The 23,883-nt window shown below is 40.1% G+C and overlaps 1 protein-coding gene across 1 annotated transcript in view; it reads right to left on the reverse strand.

Moving 5' to 3' along the window:
• Positions 1–23,883, reverse strand: part of LOC121000660 (cytoplasmic dynein 1 intermediate chain 1) — a 382,322-nt gene that overhangs the window by 97,207 nt on the left and 261,232 nt on the right. Inside the window, exons 9-12 of the mRNA XM_040431238.1 lie at positions 19,284–19,430; positions 18,461–18,574; positions 15,479–15,612; positions 12,985–13,129 (exon numbers count right to left, since the gene is read on the reverse strand). Coding sequence (XP_040287172.1) covers positions 12,985–13,129; positions 15,479–15,612; positions 18,461–18,574; positions 19,284–19,430 — 540 coding nt within the window. The remainder of the gene's footprint in view (positions 1–12,984; positions 13,130–15,478; positions 15,613–18,460; positions 18,575–19,283; positions 19,431–23,883) is intronic.

Raw genomic sequence — 23,883 nt, forward strand, 5'->3', positions numbered from 1 at the left:
GCTCCTATGTACAAGAATATAACTACTATAATACTGCTCCTGTGTACAAGAATATAACTACTATAATACTGCCTCCTATGTACAAGAATATAACTGCTATAATACTACTCCTATGTACAAGAATATAACTGCTATAATACTGCTCCTATGTACAAGAATATAACTACTATAATACTGCTCCTATGTACAAGAATATAACTACTATAATACTGCTCTTATGTACAAGAATATAACTACTATAATACTGCCTCCTATGTACAAGAATATAACTACTATAACACTGCTCCTATGTACAAGAATATAACTACTATAATACTGCCTCCTATGTACAAGAATATAACTACTATAATACTGCTCCTATGTACAAGAATATAACTACTATAATACTGCCTCCTGTGTACAAGAATATAACTACTATTATACTGCCCCTATGTACAAGAATATAACTACTATAATACTGCTCCTATGTACAAGAATATAACTACTATAATACTGCTCCTATGTACAAGAATATAACTACTATAATACTACTCCTATGTACAAGAATATAACTGCTATAATACTGCTCCTATGTACAAGAATATAACTATTATAATACTGCCTCCTATGTACAAGAATATAACTACTATAATACTGCTCCTATGTACAAGAATATAACTATTATAATACTGCCTCCTATGTACAAGAATATAACTACTATAATACTGCTCCTATGTACAAAAATATAACTACTATAATACTGCTCCTATGTACAAGAATATAACTACTATTATACTGCTCCTATGTATAAGAATATAACTACTATAATACTGCTCCTATGTACAAGAATATAACTACTATAATACTGCTCCTATGTACAAGAATATAACTACTATAATACTGCTCTTATGTACAAGAATATAACTACTATAATACTGCTCCTATGTACAAGAATGTAATTACTATAATACTGCTCCTATGTACAAGAATATAACTACTATAATACTGTTCCTATGTACAAGAATATAACTACTATAATACTGCTTCTATGTATAAGAATATAACTACTATAATACTGCCCCTATGTACAAGAATATAACTACTATAATACTGCTCCTATGTACAAGAATATAACTACTATAATACTGCTCCTATGTACAAGAATATAACTACTATAATACTGCTCTTATGTACAAGAATGTAACTACTATAATACTGCTCCTATGTACAAGAATATAATTACTATAATACTGCTCCTATGTACAAGAATATAACTACTATAATACTGCTCCTATGTACAAGAATATAACTACTATAATACTGCGCCTATGTACAAGAATATAACTACTATAATACTGCTCCTATGTACAAGAATATAACTACTATAATACTGCTCCTATGTAGAAGAATATAACTACTATAATACTGCTCCTATGTACAAGAATATAACTACTATAATACTGCTCCTATGTAGAAGAATATAACTACTATAATACTGCTCCTATGTAGAAGAATATAACTACTATAATACTGCTCCTATGTACAGGAATATAACTACTATAATACTGCTCCTATGTACAAGAATATAACTACTATAATACTGCTCCTATGTACAAGAATATAACTGCTATAATACTGCTCCTATGTACAAGAATATAACTACTATAATACTTCTCCTATGTACAAGAATATAACTACTATAATACTGCTCCTGTGTACAAGAATATAACTACTATAATACTGCTCTTATGTAGAAGAATATAACTACTATAATACTGCTCCTATGTAGAAGAATATAACTACTATAATACTGCTCCTATGTACAGGAATATAACTACTATAATACTGCTCCTATGTACAAGAATATAACTACTATAATACTGCTCCTATGTACAAGAATATAACTGCTATAATACTGCTCCTATGTACAAGAATATAACTACTATAATACTTCTCCTATGTACAAGAATATAACTACTATAATACTGCTCCTATGTACAAGAATATAACTACTATAATACTGCTCCTATGTACAAGAATATAACTACTATAATACTGCTCCTATGTACAAGAATATAGATACTATAATACTGCTCCTATGTACAAGAATATAACTACTATAATACTGCTGCTATGTACAAGAATATAACTACTATAATACTGCTCCTATGTACAAGAGTATAACTACTATAATACTGCTTGTATGTACAAGAATATAACTACTATAATACTGCCCCCTATGTACAAGAATATAACTACTATAATACTGCCTCCTATGTACAAGAATATAACTACTATAATACTGCTGCTATGTACAAGAATATAACCACTATAATACTGCCTCCTATGTACAAGAATATAACTACTATAATACTGCCCCCTATGTACAAGAATATAACTACTATAATACTGCCTCCTATGTACAAGAATATAACTACTATAATACTGCCTCCTATGTACAAGAATATAACTACTATAATATCGCTCCTATGTACAAGAATATAACTACTATAATACTGCCCCCTATGTACAAGAATATAACCACTATAATACTGCCTCTTATGTACAAGAATATAACTACTATAATACTGCTCCTATGTACAAGAATATAACCACTATAATACTGCTCCTGTGTACAAGAATATAACTACTATAATACTGCTCCTATGTACAAGAATATAACTACTATAATACTGCTCCTGTGTACAAGAATATAACTACTATAATACTGCTCCTATGTACAAGAATATAACTACTATAATACTGCTCCTATGTACAAGAATATAACTACTATAATACTGCTCCTATGTACAAGAATATAACTACTATAATACTGCTCCTATGTACAAGAATATAACTACTATTATACTGCCACCTATAAACAAGAATATAATTACTAGAATACTACTCCTATGTACAAGAATATAACTACTAGAATACTGCTCCTATGTACAAGAATATAACTACTATAATACTGCTCCTATGTACAAGAATACAACTACTATAATACTGCTCCTATGTACAAGAATATAACTACTATAATACTGCTCCTGTGTACAAGAATATAACTACTATAATACTGCTCCTATGTACAAGAATATAACTACTATAATACTGCTCCTGTGTACAAGAATATAACTACTATAATACTGCTCCTATGTACAAGAATATAACTACTATAATACTGCTCCTATGTACAAGAATATAACTACTATAATACTGCTCCTATGTACAAGAATATAACTACTATAATACTGCTCCTATGTACAAGAATATAACTACTATAATACTGCTCCTATGTACAAGAATATAACTACTATAATACTGCTCTATATGTTTAGGAAATACAACTACTATAATACTGCCCTCTATGGATAGATAGAGTTTCTTGGTAATAAATTCCTACTGTTAGACTCTTCATTGTGCGATAATTCTGTTTTCATCAATTCTCTCTTATAACGAGCGCACTGCATTAATCACACCGGTATAATCCTCCAGTGTACACAGATTACGCAGGAAAGTGATGAAGAAATGTTCGAGGAAGTGATGTTCAGCATGAGGTCCCAGGATGCCTTACCTCAGTCATGTCTGGGATGTAATGAGGCGTGATGAGGCATGAGGTATGACCGCTCTCCACGTGTCTTGCAATAGCTGTGAGTCTGTTTTAATCTCTTTTACTACATATAGGAATAGGACAGGAGAGGGGGCTACGGCGACCATGATAGGAAACGGGAAACTCTACTGGTTAGTTGTATGGGAAACTGAACAAGCTTCTTTCGCTCTGGACATCAAAAGATGCCTATTGGAGTCAGCAGACTTCCTGCAGAGTTTATACATAGCTGCCAATCTGCTAAAGCAGAGCTGCAGTGTAAAGCATGGAGGAGAGAATGGAAAATATGTAAAAAGTTGTTATTTTATAACATTTAAGTATATTAAATATTCTCAGACCTGCTGTTAAATGGGCAGTGCACCCCTATCTGCCCTGCTGTGAAGCACCTAGAGGCAAAACATGGACCTATTTGATGTCATGCACACCCCCCCCCCCCCCCCCCCCCCCACCCACAACATCTTGTGACCCACCATTTCTTGTGTGACCCAGCAGAGTAGTGTGACTAGACACAACATTTTGTTCATGGTTTGCCAATAGATTCTGCATATCTGTACTAATTTATGGGCCATACCATTATGCAGTACAAAGACCGGGGTATGCTAGCTTTGTTGTAGGAATTAATTAAAGAGATTTCCAGGACTTAAATATTGATGATCTATCTTCAGAATATGGACCTATCCTGATCAGCTGTTTGAAGGATTTTCCTCAACCAGTGACGTCACGTCCATCAGTCACATGGGCTTTGTGCAGCTCAGTCCTGAGCTGCAATACCAAACACAGCCACAATACATGTACGGCGCTGTGCTTGCTATGCTGTGAAACTAGCACCAGGAAGTGGAAATCTGCAGGGACTGCAGTAGCTTTTGTGTTAGGCAGTGGGTGTGGAACCATTGTGTCAACCGAACAGATTTGACTTGGGGCTACTCCAAAGTGCGTTATTCTGGCAGTCCCCTGGTACTCACCCTTTACCCTTTATACAGGGTAATCTGGATTTCGTTGTAGGGGAACCACCAGACCACTATTTCCTGGAGTAGTTTCTGTTTGGTTGACTGCAGACCCAAAGGTGTCAAGAGACACTGAAATCAGGCATAACCATAGACAGGGATAGGGTCAGAGATCAAGTAGAAGTCAGGTCAGGAAGCAAAAGGATGAAATCCACAAAAGAAGCAGAAGTTGGCACACAAGCAGATACACATAGAGATTGCACATCTTTGCAGGACACTAGAAGAGTAGAACTTATTTCTCAGGCACCCTCCCAGACCCAAAGGTGTCAAGAGACACTGGAATCAGGCAAAACCATAGACAGGGATAGGGTCAGAGATCAAGTAGAAGTCAGGTCAGGAAGCAAAAGGATGAAATCCACAAAAGAAGCAGAAGTTGGCACACAAGCAGATACACATAGAGATTGCACACCTTTGCAGGACACTAGAAGAGTAGAACTTATTTCTCAGGCACCCTCCCAGACCCAAAGGTGTCAAGAGACACTGGAATCAGGCAAAACCATAGACAGGGATAGGGTCAGAGATCAAGTAGAAGTCAGGTCAGGAAGCAAAAGGATGAAATCCACAAAAGAAGCAGAAGTTGGCACACAAGCAGATACACATAGAGATTGCACACCTTTGCAGGACACTAGAAGAGTAGAACTTATTTCTCAGGCACCCTCCAGACCCAAAGGTGTCAAGAGACACTGGAATCAGGCAAAACCATAGACAGGGATAGGGTCAGAGATAAAGTAGAAGTCAGGTCAGGAAGCAAAAGGATGAAATCCACAAAAGAAGCAGAAGTTGGCACACAAGCAGATACACATAGAGATTGCACACCTTTGCAGGACACTAGAAGAGTAGAACTTATTTCTCAGGCACCCTCCCAGACCCAAAGGTGTCAAGAGACACTGGAATCAGGCAAAACCATAGACAGGGATAGGGTCAGAGATCAAGTAGAAGTCAGGTCAGGAAGCAAAAGGATGAAATCCACAAAAGAAGCAGAAGTTGGCACACAAGCAGATACACATAGAGATTGCACACCTTTGCAGGACACTAGAAGAGTAGAACTTATTTCTCAGGCACCCTCCCAGACCCAAAGGTGTCAAGAGACACTGGAATCAGGCAAAACCATAGACAGGGATAGGGTCAGAGATCAAGTAGAAGTCAGGTCAGGAAGCAAAAGGATGAAATCCACAAAAGAAGCAGAAGTTGGCACACAAGCAGATACACATAGAGATTGCACACCTTTGCAGGACACTAGAAGAGTAGAACTTATTTCTCAGGCACCCTCCCAGACCCAAAGGTGTCAAGAGACACTGGAATCAGGCAAAACCATAGACAGGGATAGGGTCAGAGATCAAGTAGAAGTCAGGTCAGGAAGAAAAAGGATGAAATCCACAAAAGAAGCAGAAGTTGGCACACAAGCAGATACACAGAGATTGCACACCTTTGCAGGACACTAGAAGAGTAGAACTTATTTCTCAGGCACCCTCCCAGACCCAAAGGTGTCAAGAGACACTGGAATCAGGCAGAACCATAGACAGGGATAGGGTCAGAGATCAAGTAGAAGTCAGGTCAGGAAGCAAAAGGATGAAATCCACAAAAGAAGCAGAAGTTGGCACACAAGCAGATACACATAGAGATTGCACACCTTTGCAGGACACTAGAAGAGTAGAAATTATTTCTCATGCACCCTCCCAGACCCAAAGGTGTCAAGAGACACTGGAATCAGGCAAAACCATAGTCAGGGATAGGGTCAGTATGGAGATCAAGTAGAAGTCAGGTCAGGAAGCAAAAGGATGAAATCCGGAAAAGAAGCAGAAGTTGGTGCACAAGCAGATACACATAGAGATTGCACACAGGACACTAGTAGAGTAGAACTTATTTATCAGGCACCCTCCCATAGGGGAAGGTGCTTTAGGTTCCAGAAGGTGGCCAACTATTGGCGGGTGCGGATTAGGGTGCTCGCTGGCTCTTGCAGAATTGTAGGGAGTGTGCGCTCTCTTCGGGCAGAGGAGGGAGAGGCGAGAAGCAGGTCGCCTTCTGCGTGGAGAGGCAAAACATCTCCAGTGACAGGGCCTGCTGAAGGAAGGGGAGAGGACAGTGGGTATGCACCACCGGAAACAGATGAGTATTCATTATTGTTATTTTAACCCATTCTGTATCTTTTTGCTGAAAAAAAAATGATTCCACCGCAAAACCCTTTAAAGAAACAAAAAGCAAAAAAAACAACTTCTCCAATTACTTCAGACTTTGGTGGCACTGATGAATTATCAGCTTCCGTTTCGCTTTGTGTTTCCATGCAAAATCAAGTCGAGATGTTACGCGGTACTGTAATTACCTTTTCTGGATAAATATTGAACTGTAAATTTCGATATTTCCTCGGAAACAGTCGACTAGAAGCTGAAACTGCTATTAAGTTCTTTCAGCAGCTTAGAACATGTGTCTAGAGAGTACAATGAGTATTGTGTCCCTGTGACTGCAATTTAGAAATGAAATGAACACGAGGCAGTTTAAATAGGATTAATGGGAGAAGACAAGTGATTTGCTTTACAAGAAATAAAATTAGCACGGCTCTAACTTCAAGTTAAGAAATATCATAAAATATTAGAAAATTCCTTGATGAGCAAATAAAGAAAAAAAATATGATCATGACTGATGCGGAATGGAACTCAGCCACATGAGCTACCAGCACCAGGCAGCTGCTGCCAAGCCAACGGAATTATGTTTACTAATAACGGGCAAAGGGTGACCTTTGTAAGATTCCCTATGTAAAAGCAGAGACATACAGAGGTGCAGTATGGAGCCATAGAAATACATGGACATGGAGATATCTAGACTTTTGTCATCTATGTGAGGCCTAACAAAGGGACATAGAGGAAATATGGTTTCACCATCTGCACACATGGTAGCCAACAGTCCCGAATTTGCAAGGACTGTCCCTAATTTTCAGAGACAGTCCTGGCATTTTAGCCGTTCCCGTCCAAATTTGGGCTCGGGTTTCTATAAGCCCCACCCATAAGTGGGCAGTTCTGTGCGGGATTGGGCAATTCCAAGGGCATGGCTTATACAAAGTTGGTAAGTATGAGTGTCACGGGGCGCCAAAGGCACACTCGGTCTCCATTCAGCCGCAGACCTGCTGCTTAGCTTCGGGAGCGAGGATCTGTGTTTGGCCTCGTTCCCAGGGCGGCTTTGCTAGCTGGGAGGCTCCCTTCTCCTAGGTCTGCCTTGAGCGCCAAGCTGATCACTCGGTGCTCGACTTGTCTGTCTGTCGGTCATGTGACGCTGGCCACGTCACATGACCCTCAGACCCCACTATAAATACAGGCAGCCTGCTGGCCACAGGTTGCCTGTATATTCTAGGTTCCTGGCTATTTGTTGGACTATTGAATACTACCTGATCCTGTTCCCTGACGATCCTTTGCCTGCTCCTGTACTGCGCATCTCTCCTGGTATCCTGACCCCAGATTCCACCTGACGATTCTTTGCGGACTCCTGTTGTACTTCGTTTCTCTCCTGGTATTTGACCTCGGCTTTTCCTGACTATTCTCTGCTCATTCCTTAGTACAGCGTAGCTCTCTAGGTATTGACCCGGTCCGTTCACGTTCCGTTATTTGTCTTGTCTGTCTTCCCAGCACGTATCCTAAGTCAGGGACTGCCGTCTAGTTGTCCCCTGTCATTAGGACTTGCTAGGCAAGTAGGCAGGGCCAGGGGTGAGGGTGGAGCGCAGTGGTCACTATCCTCCCCCCTGTGTGTAGTGTACGTGACCGTCACAATGAGTATAGAAGGGGTTCTTTACTGTAAGAGCAGGTTAGATAATGGGACTCTTCTCAATGTTGTAATGGTTAATTCATGAAATGACTTGGAAGAGTCTATTGCATAATTCTAGAGGCTGGAGATAGACAACCGATCCAGAAAACTAGGACCATAGCCAAGTGCCCACACCCCCCAAAAAAGTCCAGATTGAAAAACATTGAATTTATTTCTATGATCTTATGAGTAGTGTTGAGCGCGAATATTCGAATTTAGAATTTTTATCTCGAATATCGCAATTTCCAGATTTCGCGAATATTTCGAATATAGTTCCATATATTCGCGAAATCGAATATTCTTTTTTTTTTTTTCTTTTTTTTTTCATCTGAAAATATATGATTCCTCCCTGCTTCTTGCTTGTGGGTCAATGAGCCATTGGCCCACAAGCAACTGAATTGAAGCTGGAAGGAATCACGTTTTCAGATGGACCGGAATATTCAAAATAAAGAATATATTGCTGTATATTCAATTTTAGAATATTCGTCCTATTCTAATCTAAACCAATAATCTCGGTTATAATATTCGAGTTCACGAATATTACAACAGAAAAATCGCAATGGTTAATACGTGTGCCCGAGCGCATGACAAAATCGTTATTTAATCAACTTCAGCATACAACAAACACCCCGACAAGCGTCGCCGTCACCATGGGAACGCCTGTGGGTTAGAAAATACCATCGGATCTGAGTTTTCCCTGAGATCGTAAAACCTCAGATCTGATGGTATATTCTAACCCACAGACGTTCCCATGGTGACGGGGACGCTTGTCGGGGAGCAGTATGCCAAAGTGGAATATTATTGCTCTAACTTCGTCTTTTAAAATATTCGTAATATTGTTCTAACTTCGTCTTTTAGAATATTCGTAATATTGCTCTAACTTCGTCTTTTAGAATATTACGAATATTTGTAAAATACACATAGATTGTAATTTAGCTAATATAGTGCTATAATCCTTTTTTTTTTTGTCAAATTTTTTTTGCCTCTTCTGAACTTCAGTTTTGGAAAATATGTACAATATAAAAAAAATTACTTTAGCAGTATATTAGCTAAATTACAATCTATATGTGTATTTTACGAAAATTTGTAATATTGCTCTAACTTCGTCTTTTAGAATATTACGAATATTCTAAAAGACGAAGTTAGAGCAATATTAAGAATATTCGTAAAATACACATACACTGCGTGCAGAATTATTAGGCAAATGAGTATTTTGACCACATCATCCTCTTTATGCATGTTGTCTTACTCCAAGCTGTATAGGCTCGAAAGCCTACTACCAATTAAGCATATAAGGTGATGTGCATCTCTGTAATGAGAAGGGGTGTGGTCTAATGACATCAACACCCTATATTAGGTGTGCATAATTATTAGGCAACTTCCTTTCCTTTGGCAAAATGGTTCAAAAGAAGGACTTGACAGGCTCAGAAAAGTCAAAAATAGTGAGATATCTTGCAGAGGGATGCAGCACTCTTAAAATTGCAAAGCTTCTGAAGCGTGATCATCGAACAATCAAGCGTTTCATTCAAAATAGTCAACAGGGTCGCAAGAAGCGTGTGGAAAAACCAAGGTGCAAAATAACTGCCCATGAACTGAGAAAAGTCAAGCGTGCAGCTGCCAAGATGCCACTTGCCACCAGTTTGGCCATATTTCAGAGCTGCAACATCACTGGAGTGCCCAAAAGCACAAGGTGTGCAATACTCAGAGACATGGCCAAGGTAAGAAAGGCTGAAAGACGACCAACACTGAACAAGACACACAAGCTGAAACGTCAAGACTGGGCCAAGAAATATCTCAAGACTGATTTTTCTAAGGTTTTATGGACTGATGAAATGAGAGTGAGTCTTGATGGGCCAGATGGATGGGCCCGTGACTGGATTGGTAAAGGGCAGAGAGCTCTAGTCCGACTCAGACGCCAGCAAGGTGGAGGTGGAGTACTGGTTTGGGCTGGTATCATCAAAGATGAGCTTGTGGGGCCTTTTCGGGTTGAGGATGGAGTCAAGCTCAACTCCCAGTCCTACTGCCAGTTTCTGGAAGACACCTTCTTCAAGCAGTGGTACAGGAAGAAGTCTGCATCCTTTAAGAAAAACATGATTTTCATGCAGGACAATGCTCCATCACACGCATCCAAGTACTCCACAGCATGGCTGGCAAGAAAGGGTATAAAAGAAGAAAATCTAATGACATGGCCTCCTTGTTCACCTGATCTGAACCCCATTGAGAACCTGTGGTCCATCATCAAATGTGAGATTTACAAGGAGGGAAAACAGTACACCTCTCTGAACAGTGTCTGGGAGGCTGTGGTTGCTGCTGCACGCAATGTTGATGGTGAACAGATCAAAACACTGACAGAATCCATGGATGGCAGGCTTTTGAGTGTCCTTGCAAAGAAAGGTGGCTATATTGGTCACTGATTTGTTTTTGTTTTGTTTTTGAATGTCAGAAATGTATATTTGTGAATGTTGAGATGTTATATTGGTTTCACTGGTAAAAATAAATAATTGAAATGGGTATATATTTGTTTTTTGTTAAGTTGCCTAATAATTATGCACAGTAATAGTCACCTGCACACACAGATATCCCCCTAAAATAGCTAAAACTAAAAACAAACTAAAAACTACTTCCAAAAATATTCAGCTTTGATATTAATGAGTTTTTTGGGTTCATTGAGAACATGGTTGTTGTTCAATAATAAAATTAATCCTCAAAAATACAACTTGCCTAATAATTCTGCACTCCCTGTATAGATTGTAATTTAGCTAATATAGTGCTATAATCCTTTTTTTTTTTGTCAAATTTTTTTTGCCTCTTCTGAACTTCAGTTTTGGAAAATATGTACACTATAAAAAAAATTACTTTAGCAGTATATTAGCTAAATTACAATCTATATGTGTATTTTACGAATATTCTAAAAGACGAAGTTAGAGCAATATTACTAATTTTCGTAAAATACACATATAGATTGTAATTTAGCTAATATAGTGCTATAATCCTTTTTTTTTTCTCTAATTTTTTTTGCCTCTTCTGAACTTCAGTTTTGGAAAATATGTACACTATTAAAAAAATTACTTTAGCAGTATATTAGCTAAATTACAATCTATATGTGTATTTTACGAATATTCTAAAAGACGAAGTTAGAGCAATATTAAGAATATTCGTAAAACACACATATAGATTGTAATTTAGCTAATATACTGCTAAAGTAATTTTTTTAATAGTGTACATATTTTCCAAAACTGAAGTTCAGAAGAGGCAAAAAAAATTAGAGAAAAAAAAAAGGATTATAGCACTATATTAGCTAAATTACAATCTATATGTGTATTTTACGAAAATTAGTAATATTGCTCTAACTTCGTCTTTTAGAATATTACGAATATTCTAAAAGACGAAGTTAGAGCAATATTAAGAATATTCGTAAAATACACATATTAGCCTAGCCATAGTCAATTAGTCATAGAAACGTTGCCTTATACTATCAAAAGAAAAATCGCAATATGCGATTAATTAAATCGCATATTATTAGTGATAAATGGAATAATTACGAATATTCGATTTCGACGAATATAACACGAATATTCAATCGAATATTCGCGAAATATCGCGATATCGAATATGGCACCTCCCGCTCATCACTACTTATGAGCATGTTGAAATGTTCAAGTCGGGAAACTCTGTCACGATACCTACCTAGGACAGCAACTGCCATACTACCATTGTGAGCTACACCAAAGTCTACTTTCATGCAACTTACCATGGATTTCCTTAGGTTATGGCTTTTATAAGTGAAAAAAAATGGTGTCAAGAATTTGAAGCAGAACATAAGTGTACCTAAAGTCATGATAGCTCATATGGGGCTTATCAGTGGTGGTCCACTCCGATGAAGAAATGATTTCTGGGTAGGGATTCCGGTGATGGAGTTCTGCCCTGCAATGTAGGTTCTCCATGTACAGAAGGTCTACAGTTGGACATTACATCCATTCCTCAATTGCTCTTCAGTTATTACTGTCAAAAAGTAGGGGGGCACATTCTTTATGGAGGCATTTCTAGTTACACCCCTGAAGTAGAAGGTTATACATTCTCAAGGCTCCATTCCAACAAAACTAAACTATATTCCCCCACAGGAGGCCAAGAATTCCCCATACCTTCTAAGCTGAACCTTGCAAAGTACCGAGCCTTGATGGAAAATGCCTAGGAGACTTAATGGAAGCCACTTGCGTGGACAGAGGGACGTAACCTCTCATAGAAGTTTAGGGTTTCCACATTTAAAAATAATTTTAAAATCTGCGAATTCGGAACAAAATAGTCCTCAGATCACTAGATGTCATCTTCATGCAAGGCTCTGTCAATGGTATCACGTTGCCATATGTAAGAAATGTGATCTGCAGTAGTACAATATTCTCATTACCCCTGACACATGTTCCATATTAAAAAAAAGGTAAAAAAAGGACCCTTTAATAAAAATAAGATACAAGCCGAACTTTATTATTTTCACACGTCTCTTGGCTGAAGTCCAGCACAGGGATCGAGAACTTTGGTGTCACGAAAAAAAAAAGGGAATTTTTTGAAATCTATGAAAGTCTAGTTATTGGTTGCAGCCCTTACCTTAGTGGTCCACAGCTTGACCGTCCAGTCGAAGGATGACGTCAGGAACAGATGGGAGAAGTCGATGGCTCCCACAGCGCTGTGGCAGTTGAGTCCCGTGATTGGGCCCTGGTGGCCTTCAAAGACTTCACTGATGCCAGCTTTGCTGCACACACATTGCAAAATTCAATTAGTACCTACACGACATCTGCCATCTATTAAGTGGATAGAAAAACCAGCAGAATAGTCAAAAATATGAAACGGGGCCTTGGGTAAATGTTCATGGTATATGCTAATGAGCACATCTAGTACTAGGGCTTAAAGGGCAAACTGGTTGATAGATGAATGCATCATCAAAAAATAATATTATTTAAAATAGGGTTTTCTCATATTTTTTTAAAATTTTGTTGACTTTTTAATTTAATATTCAAAAATAAAAAATATTCCAGTTCTGAAACAGGAGTAGAGTGAGCTAACGCTTCCTGTTTTCTGCAACTCACATTTCAGCTTTGCTGAGTAGACTTTGACAGTCAGCAGTCATCTCATTATTAACAGAAGGCAGCAAATGTAACGCCTTGATGACCAAATTTTTGCAATTTTGCACACATGGTGGTTTAATGTACCTATTTTTTTATTTATTGGGCTACCAAAATCATTTTATGAGGTTTTTCGTGACACATAGGGCTGTTCAGTACTACATTCACACTACATATACTCTTCAGTGTTAGAGCTGACCTGGTCCCACCAGCTCGGCTACGCCCTGGTGAATGGTCTCTATGTAGACTTCAAAAGTGAAGCCAGAAGTGGTGTCATAGTCCTGCTAGGGGCGTGACTGCAGCGACGTTGCTGCAGACTGTGGACCTGCGCTGCCACCTGTCAAAAGATGGTGAGTGGTCGGTAAAGAGTTAATGACAGATGACAGCCCTCTTGTACAGTATATAGCACTATAGGCTGTACACACAGATGAGGGTCTGCATGCAGTTCCCCCGTCACTCCCTGGTCCATGCAGGTGAGGCCTTTTTTAAACCTTTCTGGAGACTGTATTGGTCTATGGACCCTTTCCTGTCCATTAATTCCTATTCACTGCAGTTGTCACAGTCAATGCAGGAAGGATGCATGTTGCTCCAATATGGAGGGATGTTTTAAAAAATTTCAAAATAATTATCGACGTTGCCAAAAAAACAAGAATTTTGGGGTGATTTACTCAGAGGAATTGCAAAATGAGCCATGGGGTGGTGCACAGAAGACCAAAGTATCTGAGATATCTAGAGTAGAGCACCAACTAAAATGATAACAGGACAAATTCCAATGAACTTCCAAATAGAGTAGATTAAAATAAGTGTTCTTTAATCACCAGACAGTGACGTTTCAGTCCTCTTACTCTGACTATTCTCAAGCAGTAGAGTAGAGCGCCAATATATCCTAAAGCGTGCACCATTGTATTACCTCTGGTGGGGTTTCTGCCTGTCTTGTCTAGTTTTAGGCTTCATGCACATATCTATTTTTTGGTCGGCAAAAATCCTGAATCCTTGAAAAATTTACACTTTTTGCATGCATTTATTTTTTTTCTTCACTCCCATCAATAGAAAGGGCTGAAGAAAAATATGGTTGTGTGCATGAGGCCATCTTCTGTTAGTTGCAAAATGTTCCTATTATTTTATCCTCTATATATGCAATTCATTATTTTTTCTGGAAAAAATATATGGAATCTGTGAACCTCAAATAAAGGACCTGTGGAGCTGCCACCCCATCAACTTCCATCGTATTCATTCACTGACTTCTGCAATAGGATGACACTACTTCTGGTGGCTTATGGCTGCATGATTCACAAGCCAATTCGTGTGGCCGTGTGACAATGCGCCTGAGTGTTAGTTCATCCGCACCTTGTCTTCTCTTCCACCTTACAAGTTAATCAATTTCAGTGAAATTTCTGCAGTTATTGTGCTCAACATCAGAGGAACTGCCTAACAAAAGTGAGTTGGCCTGGTGGACAATGTCTTTAAATTTGACTCGATGAAAGACACTTCTCTAATCATTAAATGGGCTTGTCCAGGTTAGAATCCGCATTACGGAATTCTGGGTTAATATAGGGGGGGGTCTACTGTCCAGGATCCTCATCCTTTGGCCAGAGCGGAAAGCAGTTTTAAAGCAGTTTCAAAGAGTTCCTGGACACTACGTATGTAATACTTCATTTCTCCTATGGTGGCACTGCAGGGAAAGCGAACACTTACTGCCAGGTTTCCTCACAGATTACAGCTGATCGCTGGAGGTTCAAACAGGAGGATACTTTTTGATCAGTTTATTGTTAGGACCCTTCTAAAAAAATGAGGGATTATCCAAAGTGCAAGAACCCAGGGTCGGACATATCTTTTGGATCCGCGTGAAGGCAAGCAGCTTTATGGTTAGGTTTACTTGTAGGGTTTGGTTTAGAAATAGAATTTTTGGATTTTATTTGATGCCACAGTTGTGATGTTTGTCTAGTGAACTGATAAAATAATGTAGCATATGACTCTACCTTCCATGGCGGCACGCCGTGTAAACCGTCCCCTCCTCACTCCCGACTACAAAGTTGTTCACGTCTCCTGTAGGAAACGCCATCCCGGTCACTGCTACTGCCTTGGATTTATTATAGACCAGTTCCATACTTTCCTAGAATTAAAAAAGTTGATTATTATGCAGATTTACCATAAAAATCTATAAAAGCTATAATAGTAATAACAGCAACTACACTCAAAACCAGAAAATTTGGGGAGAATGGGCCACAATTAAACCTGAAATCTCGCTCTCCTCATTCCACAATCACAGGTGTCCAAGAAGCTGAGATATGAGGATCTGCTTGGTTGGTTTTTCACACTGTAGAGCGGCTTTCAATATGTTTCGTGTGACATGATGGGAACCAATAATCATTATCGCAACTAGTTAACACGAGCCGCCATTTGTTAGTTAAAATAATCGTTGGCCACCTCACAGGCAGAAATGGGGACACCTATCAAACATCTCCCCACATTTCAGATTCCTAGACCTTTATGTGGAGGAGTGGGATGCTGAGTTTCTAAATCTTCACACCTGCATTTTCAGTGGAGTTGACTTTTAAAGAGAATCTTCCACCAAACAATGGGCTAGATGTGTCCATATGTGGCCCCTTCCAGATGAGTTACATCTTGCCTTAGAGGGTGTTTCAGGAATGAAAACATTGCATAATCCTGTCACCAAATATACAATATATGAAGAGGTAATATAAAAACAAAAGAAAAAGGGGGCTACCACAAAGATCTGCAGTTACTATGGCTTCCATAAACCATACACCTGTATGGCTAGCTTTATATCTTGACCAGTGGTCTCCATCCTATACCTGTCTATTACAAATTATCACCATACCCTGACAGCTGCTTGGTGGGTGTTGTAGTTTTACAACAGATGAAGTGCAATTGGGTACTATTGATACATGGTAGACACATGTTGCCCACATTTTGGGTTTCACGAGACAATCGCACAATGCAGTCTCCCACTGCTATGGCAGTGTATCTCTCTGCAAATGTTTTTTTTTTGTGCATTTCCTGTATTTATGCTTCAAAAGGGTTAACTAAGTGATTTCTCGAGTAATTATGCATTTTCTGTGTACAGACCTTAGCAACCAGTTGCTAGGTGGGGATGTTGTCACCCTCCCCATAGGGAGTAGTAAGAGCATTCAGTGTAGAGACAGTGGATGTTTGTGCAGTGTAGTATGCGGTAAGGCAGCAGATCACATCCCTGAGAAAACTAGTTCACATGACAGCGTAAACATCAGCTAAAGTGGAGAGAAAAGAATTGATATATTTGAAAAGCATTCCAGTGTCAAAAGGAGGTGAGAGCAGAAGCTCTGTGGAGATAAACAGCTTAATAAGAAGCGTGTAGACTCCATAGCAGACATTGTCCAGAAAGTTAAAGGCTTCCAGGTCTGGACAAGCTTAAAAAGGCAGAATCCACCATACTACATCCCGCCGTGGAAACCAGTAGTAACATAAATTGTGAGTACCCCAGAGCTTAGCCTGACGTTGGGGTCCGCCCCTTTGTTGCATAATGAAAAGTGCTGCACCCTTAATTCTATATGTTTGTGCAAAAGTCAGCTAGAGAAGTGCAATGTGAGGAGAATTGCTTTAGAGATACATAATGGCCTATTAACTGTTACTGCAGCCATGTAACATGTAAGAATTGTGGACACTGCACACTGTATAAGAACTGCCAGTCCATGCATGCTAAGAACTGTAACTGGTGTGCTTGAACTTCAGTCAAGAACTGTTTTACTGCAATGCTGCAGGGGACCCTGCCTTGCACCTCACAATTTATCCACCACCAAGGACACCCCGAACCACAATCAGGCAGGAGAATCCCCAGAACCAGGATGTGCCCCGAAGGAAAGAAAGGTGAACCCTTCCCATCACTGCACGGCCCAGAGGAGCGTCAGAGTGTGCAACAACCTACAACCACCATTCTTGCTACTATCACTAGCATCCTTTCTGCTCTCCTCCTGGGTTGCTACAAATAGTCAAGTTGACCCAATAATCCCATATCCATCAAAAAGAATTGTTAATGCAAAATTAGTAGAATTGTACAAAAAGTATCCGGAAAATAAGGCTGGAGAAGTCTTCAGAATTTCTAGAAAGTATCAAGATAGTAAGTAAAAAAGGTGTAAATGTCTTCAGAATTTCTAAAATTGATTGAAAGAAGTGTACAAGTTAAACTGTAAAAATACATCTACAGGTAGCCATACCAGTCTACGTACCATCTGAAGCAGGGGAGGATTGGCCATAGCCCTTACAGGGAAATTTCCCAGTGGGCCGATGCCCAGGGGGCCACCTGGGCCCTCCTCATAGCCGGCCAGTAGAAGTTTTTGGGGATGTATTTTGCGCTGCTGACCGCAGTATTTTATGGACTGTGGTATTTGGTGCTGTTGGGGTGGTATAATGTGCCACAATATGGTATTGCTGGCCCTGCCTTCCATCAAATTGAAACTGACTACAAATCGGGGGCCACTTTTAGTATTTTTTCAAGGGCCACTTAAAGTTCCCAGTCTGCCCCTGACCTGAAGTATGTAGCATTGCTTGCAAAGGGTTTTTCCATTGAGACACTGGAGAAACACCATTCAGAACAGGCTTTAGCACCTTGGTAGATTTTAGGGTAAAAAAGCCTAGGGTAGGGTACTCAATCTGGGGCCACATACAAATGGATCCAGCCCTGCCATTAGTGGTCAAGATAGAGGGACTGACCCCCTCCCACCCTTTCCATACACCACTACCTGAGATACACCCTAGAGATGCTAATTTCTGAAATTTTGATCAGATCCGAGGCTGGATGGACTGAAATTCCCAGATGTTTCTATAATTACTGTTTTCAGAAGCAGTACACAAAAACAAGTTTTCCCTGTTAGCATAAAGTTAAACTTTTCTCCATTTCTTTCAGACCTTGTCCATTAACACATTTGGCAAAGTGGTTCTTATGGAGTGAAATAAACACCCACCTGCGGAGCTGAGAGCATATCCAAACTCCAGGAGCACAATTTACCGTCGGTGGAAACAGTAATAAGGTTGTGCGCGTTCTGCGTCCCCACCACATTCACGCAGTAGATAGGATGCTGGAAAAGAGAAGCACAACCCTATGATAGCCATTATCACTCAGTAATTGAAGGAGGCCACATGTTACATTGAATAGAAGTGGATGCCAAAAAGTTCTCTTGAAATTCTAACCCGAAATGGGGGTCATTTGTCAATGAGGAAACATATAGAGAGATGCTAAATATAGGGAGTCAATATATTGACATGGCGCAGCATTGCTGTCCCACTAGAACCATGCCAAAATCATGACATGTGATCGGTGGGGCATGGACTGCCACAACCCCAACCAATCCTCAAAATGAAAGGGCAGCTGTAAGCGATTGTGCATCGTGGCCAATGAGCTTCAATCCCATTCACTGACAGCATTAAGAAACCGCCACCAAGGTGAGGAACCGAAACGCAAAGTCTATTGGAAAGTTCTAGAAATTTTGATAAATCAGTGATTTACTTAAGAATGGAAACCCCCTTTAAGGACCACCCACAGGGGTAATGAACATGGAATAGTTACACCGATATTAGGGAATGTGGTCTACCTTACTGTCCTATAACCAACATTGAGTTCCAATGGGGGTTTATGATAATATGAACTCTTTGGGGTGATGCCATGATGCATGATGATGTACACGTGTATGTGGGCATACTTTGCTAGACCCCTTTCCAGTATAGATTATAGCAGTGAAGCGATTCATAAGATGATAGATATACCCACCCGGAGGGTATGGAGCTCACCGTGTGCGCTGCGGCAGAAAGCGGTGTCCGCTGAACCGGAGTCCTCCTGTGGCTGCGGTTATCCCACAGTACTATCTGTCCAGAGTATGTCCCACCAATCAACAGATTTGGATGAAAACGTGCAAAGCAGACCGACATCACTGATGACTGCAAAACAGCAGGGGATGGGCTTAAGGTTGGGTTATGCATGTTAGCAAAATTACTGTAAACTCAAAAGACTAAAGCTAAAGATTAGCAGAAAGTGTAAATCAAAAAACTAAACTCACATTATTGTTTACAGGTAGAGGCAGTACTATTCCTATCAACACCATTTATGCTTGAGGGACAGAGAGGTGGTACTATCTGTACCTACATCAATTACAGGGAGAAACAGGAAGGCAGTACTATCTATGTCAGGAGAGACAGGAAGGCAGTACTATCTATGTCAGGATTGACAGGGAGGCAGTACTATCTGTACCCATATCATTTACAGGGAGGGACAGTAGGCAGTACTATTTGTACTGTATCTACATAATTTACAGAGAGAGAGAAGGAGACAGTACTATCTGTACCTACATCATTCACAGTGAGAGACAGGGAGGCAGTACTATCTGTGCCTATATCAATTACAGGGAAAAACAGAAAGGCAGTACTATCTGTGCCTACATCAATCACAGGTAAAAACAGGAAGGCAGTACTATCTATGTCAGGAGAGACAGGGAGGCAGTACTATCTGTCAGGATTGACAGGGAGGTAGTACTATCTGTACCCACATCATTTACAGGGAGGGACAGTAGGCAGTACTATCTGTACTGTATCTACATCATTTACAGAGAAAAAAGGAGGCAGTACTATCTGTACCTACATCATTCACACTGAGATACAGGGAGGCAGCACTATCTGTACCTATATCAATAACAGGGAGAAACAGAAAGGCAGTACTATCTGTGCCTACATAAATTACAGGGAGAAACAGGAAGGCAGTACTATCTATGTCAGGAGAGACAGGAAGGCTGTACTATCTATGTCAGGTATGACAAGGAGGCTGTACTATCTGTACCCACATTGTTTACAGGGAGGGACAGTAGGCAGTACTATCTGTACTGTATCTACATAATTTACAGAGAGAGAAGGAGGCAGTACTATCTTTACCTACATCATTCACAGTGAGAGACAGGGAGGCAGTATTATCTGTACCTACATTATTTATAGAGAGATAGATAGTAGGCAGTACTATCTGTGCATTCATCATTCACAAGGAGAGACATAGAGGCAGCACTATCTGTATCTACATTATTTACAGTGAGAGACAGGCAGTATTATCTGTACGTACATCAATTAAAAAAAGAGAGGCAGTACTATCTTTACCTACATCATTTACAGAGAGAGAGGGAGGCAGTACTATCTTTACCTATATCATTTGCAGAGAGAGGGAGGGAGATAGTAAAACCTATGCCTGCACCATTTACAGAGAGAGGGAGGCAGTACTATTAGTTCCTACACAGTACTATCTATAGCCACATCATTTGCAGAGAGAGACAGGGACACAGTACTATCTGTACCTACCTCATTGACAGGAAGGAAGTACTAGCTGTGAATAAATTATTTACCTCAAGTAACCAGGACGCAGTACTATCTGTGCACACATTATCTACAGGAAGAGGCAGTACTATATGTACCTATTTCATGTGCAGGAAGAGACAGGGAGGCAGTACTATCTGTACCTACATCATTTACCGGGAGGCAGTACTGTCTGTACCTACATCATTTACAGGGAGGCAGTAATATCTGTGTTTACATCAATTACAGGGAGGCAGTACTATCTGTGCCTACATCATTTACAGGAAGAGACAGGGAGGCAGTACTACCTGTACTTACATAATCTACAGGCAGAGACAGGGAGGCAGTACTATCTGTACCTACTTCATGTACAAGGAGAGACAGGGAGGCAGTAATATCTGTGGCTACATCATTTTTTCAGTCAAAGTCTGCAGCAAAATTCAGCCTGAGGCAGACTGTGTGGCGCTATACCAGGGGGAATGACAAATTGCTATGAAGCCCATAGGACTCTAGCTCCACCACTGAAGACTACATTGAATCCTAAAGTTTCTGCCTTAAGTATTTCACACTTTTACACTTTATTTGTCCTAAATTGGCTGAGAAGACCCCCCGTCCCTGGGAGGGGTAGCATTATGTGTAATACATGTGCTGTACTTTAGGCTTTGTTTGCATCTATGAAGATGTAAATGTAGATTTTCCTTGTTCAGCATTTATCTGATTGTGGACTCGTTGTGGAAGCCACTTGAGTCGTAAGTTAAGACGTGTTTTAGAAGATCCCCGCTAAGAAGTCTCTAATGCAGAATGACCGCAGTCTCCCTTACATCATGGTGCTATGCATTCAGGCATGGCAACCCTCATAGAAAACAAAGAAAACATTTGTCTGGTCGTCATGTGGTCTTAATAGAACCGTATCCACAGAGAGACTCCCAGCAGACCCATGTAAGTCTAATCTACCTCCAGTGCTAATATCATCTCAACCTGGGGCTGCCAGTCAGCATTAGCAGGAGTTACATCATCTACACGGTGTATTCACTACTGTACATAACACCATATGAGGTTGTGTGAAAAGTAAACAGCGCCACTGTTATCCATAGGCTGAATTTGGTACTGCAGCTCAGCCTCATGGAAGTCATTCTTTATCAGTTTTATAGGAGGATCTATAGTTTCTGGGCTGTGTTGCCTCTAAACTCTTAGGGCCCCCAGTGCCTGAGGCCCACAGCTCAAAGGGTTTAAGGAGGGCATGGATGATGTCCACTAAAGGTACATAATAGGCCAGGTGATTTAAAAGTCGTTTATGAAACAGGCTGAAGCTGAATAGTGAGTGCAGCTCTGGAGTATAATACAGGATGTAACTCAGGATAAGTACAGGATAAGTAATGTAATGTATGTACACAGTGACTCCACCAGCAGAATAGTGAGTGCAGCTCTGGCGTATAATACAGGATGTAACTCAGGATCAGTACAGGATAAGTAATGTAATGTATGTACACAGTGACTCCACCAGCAGAATAGTGAGTGCAGCTCTGAAGTATAATACAGGATGTAACTCAGGATCAGTACAGGATAAGTAATGTAATGTATGTACACAGTGACTCCACCATCAGAATAGTGAGTGCAGCTCTGGAGTATAATACAGGATGTAACTCAGGATCAGTACAGGATAAGTAATGTAATGTATGTACACAGTGATTGCACCAGCAGAATAGTGAGTGCAGCTTTGGAGTATAACACAGGATGTAACTCAGGATCAGTACAGGATAAGTAATGTATGTACACAGTGACTCCACCAGCAGAATAGTGAGTGCAGCTCTGGAGTATAATACAGGATGTAACTCAGGATCAGTACAGGATAAGTAATGTAATGTATGTACACAGTGACTGCACCAGCAGAATAGTGAGCGCAGCTCTGGAGTATAATACAGGATGTAATTAAGGATCAGTACAGGATACGTAATGTATGTACACAGTGACTCCACCAGCAGAATAGTGAGTGTGGCTCTGGAGTATAATACAGGATGGAACTCAGGATCAGTACAGGATAAGTAATGTATGTACACAGTGACTGCCCCAGCAGAATAGTGAGTGCAGCTCTGGAGTATAATACAGGATGTAACTCGGGATCAGTACAGGATAAGTAATGTATGTACACAGTGACTCCACCAGCAGAATAGTGAGTGCAGCTCTGGAGTATAATACAGGATGTAACTCAGAATCAACACAAGATAAGTAATGTAATGTATGTACACAGTGACTCCACCAGCAGAATAGTGAGTGCAGCTCTGGAGTATAATACAGGATGTAACTCAGGATCAGTACAGGATAAGTAATGTAATGTATGTACACAGTGACTGCACCAGCAGAATAGTGAGCGCAGCTCTGGAGTATAATACAGGATGTAATTAAGGATCAGTACAGGATACGTAATGTATGTACACAGTGACTCCACCAGCAGAATAGTGAGTGCAGCTCTGGAGTATAATACAGGATGGAACTCAGGATCAGTACAGGATAAGTAATGTATGTACGCAGTGACTGCACCAGCAGAATAGTGAGTGCAGCTCTGGAGTATAATACAGGATGTAACTCAGGATCAGTACAGGATAAGTAATGTATGTACACAGTGACTCCACCAGCAGAATAGTGAGTGCAGCTCTGGAGTATAATACAGGATGTAACTCAGAATCAACACAAGATAAGTAATGTAATGTATGTACACAGTGACTCCACCAGCAGAATAGTGAGTGCAGCTCTGGAGTATAATACAGGATGTAACTCAGGATCAGTACAGGATAAGTAATGTAATGTATGTACACAGTGACTGCACCAGCAGAATAGTGAGTGCAGCTCTGGAGTATAATACAGGATGTAACTCAGGATCAGTACAGGATAAGTAATGTAATGTATGTACACAGTGACTGCACCAGCAGAATAGTGAGCGCAGCTCTGGAGTATAATACAGGATGTAATTAAGGATCAGTACAGGATACGTAATGTATGTACACAGTGACTCCACCAGCAGAATAGTGAGTGCAGCTCTGGAGTATAATACAGGATGGAACTC

Source organism: Bufo bufo, chromosome 5, assembly GCF_905171765.1.
Source record: "Bufo bufo chromosome 5, aBufBuf1.1, whole genome shotgun sequence".
NCBI lineage: Eukaryota > Metazoa > Chordata > Amphibia > Anura > Bufonidae > Bufo > Bufo bufo.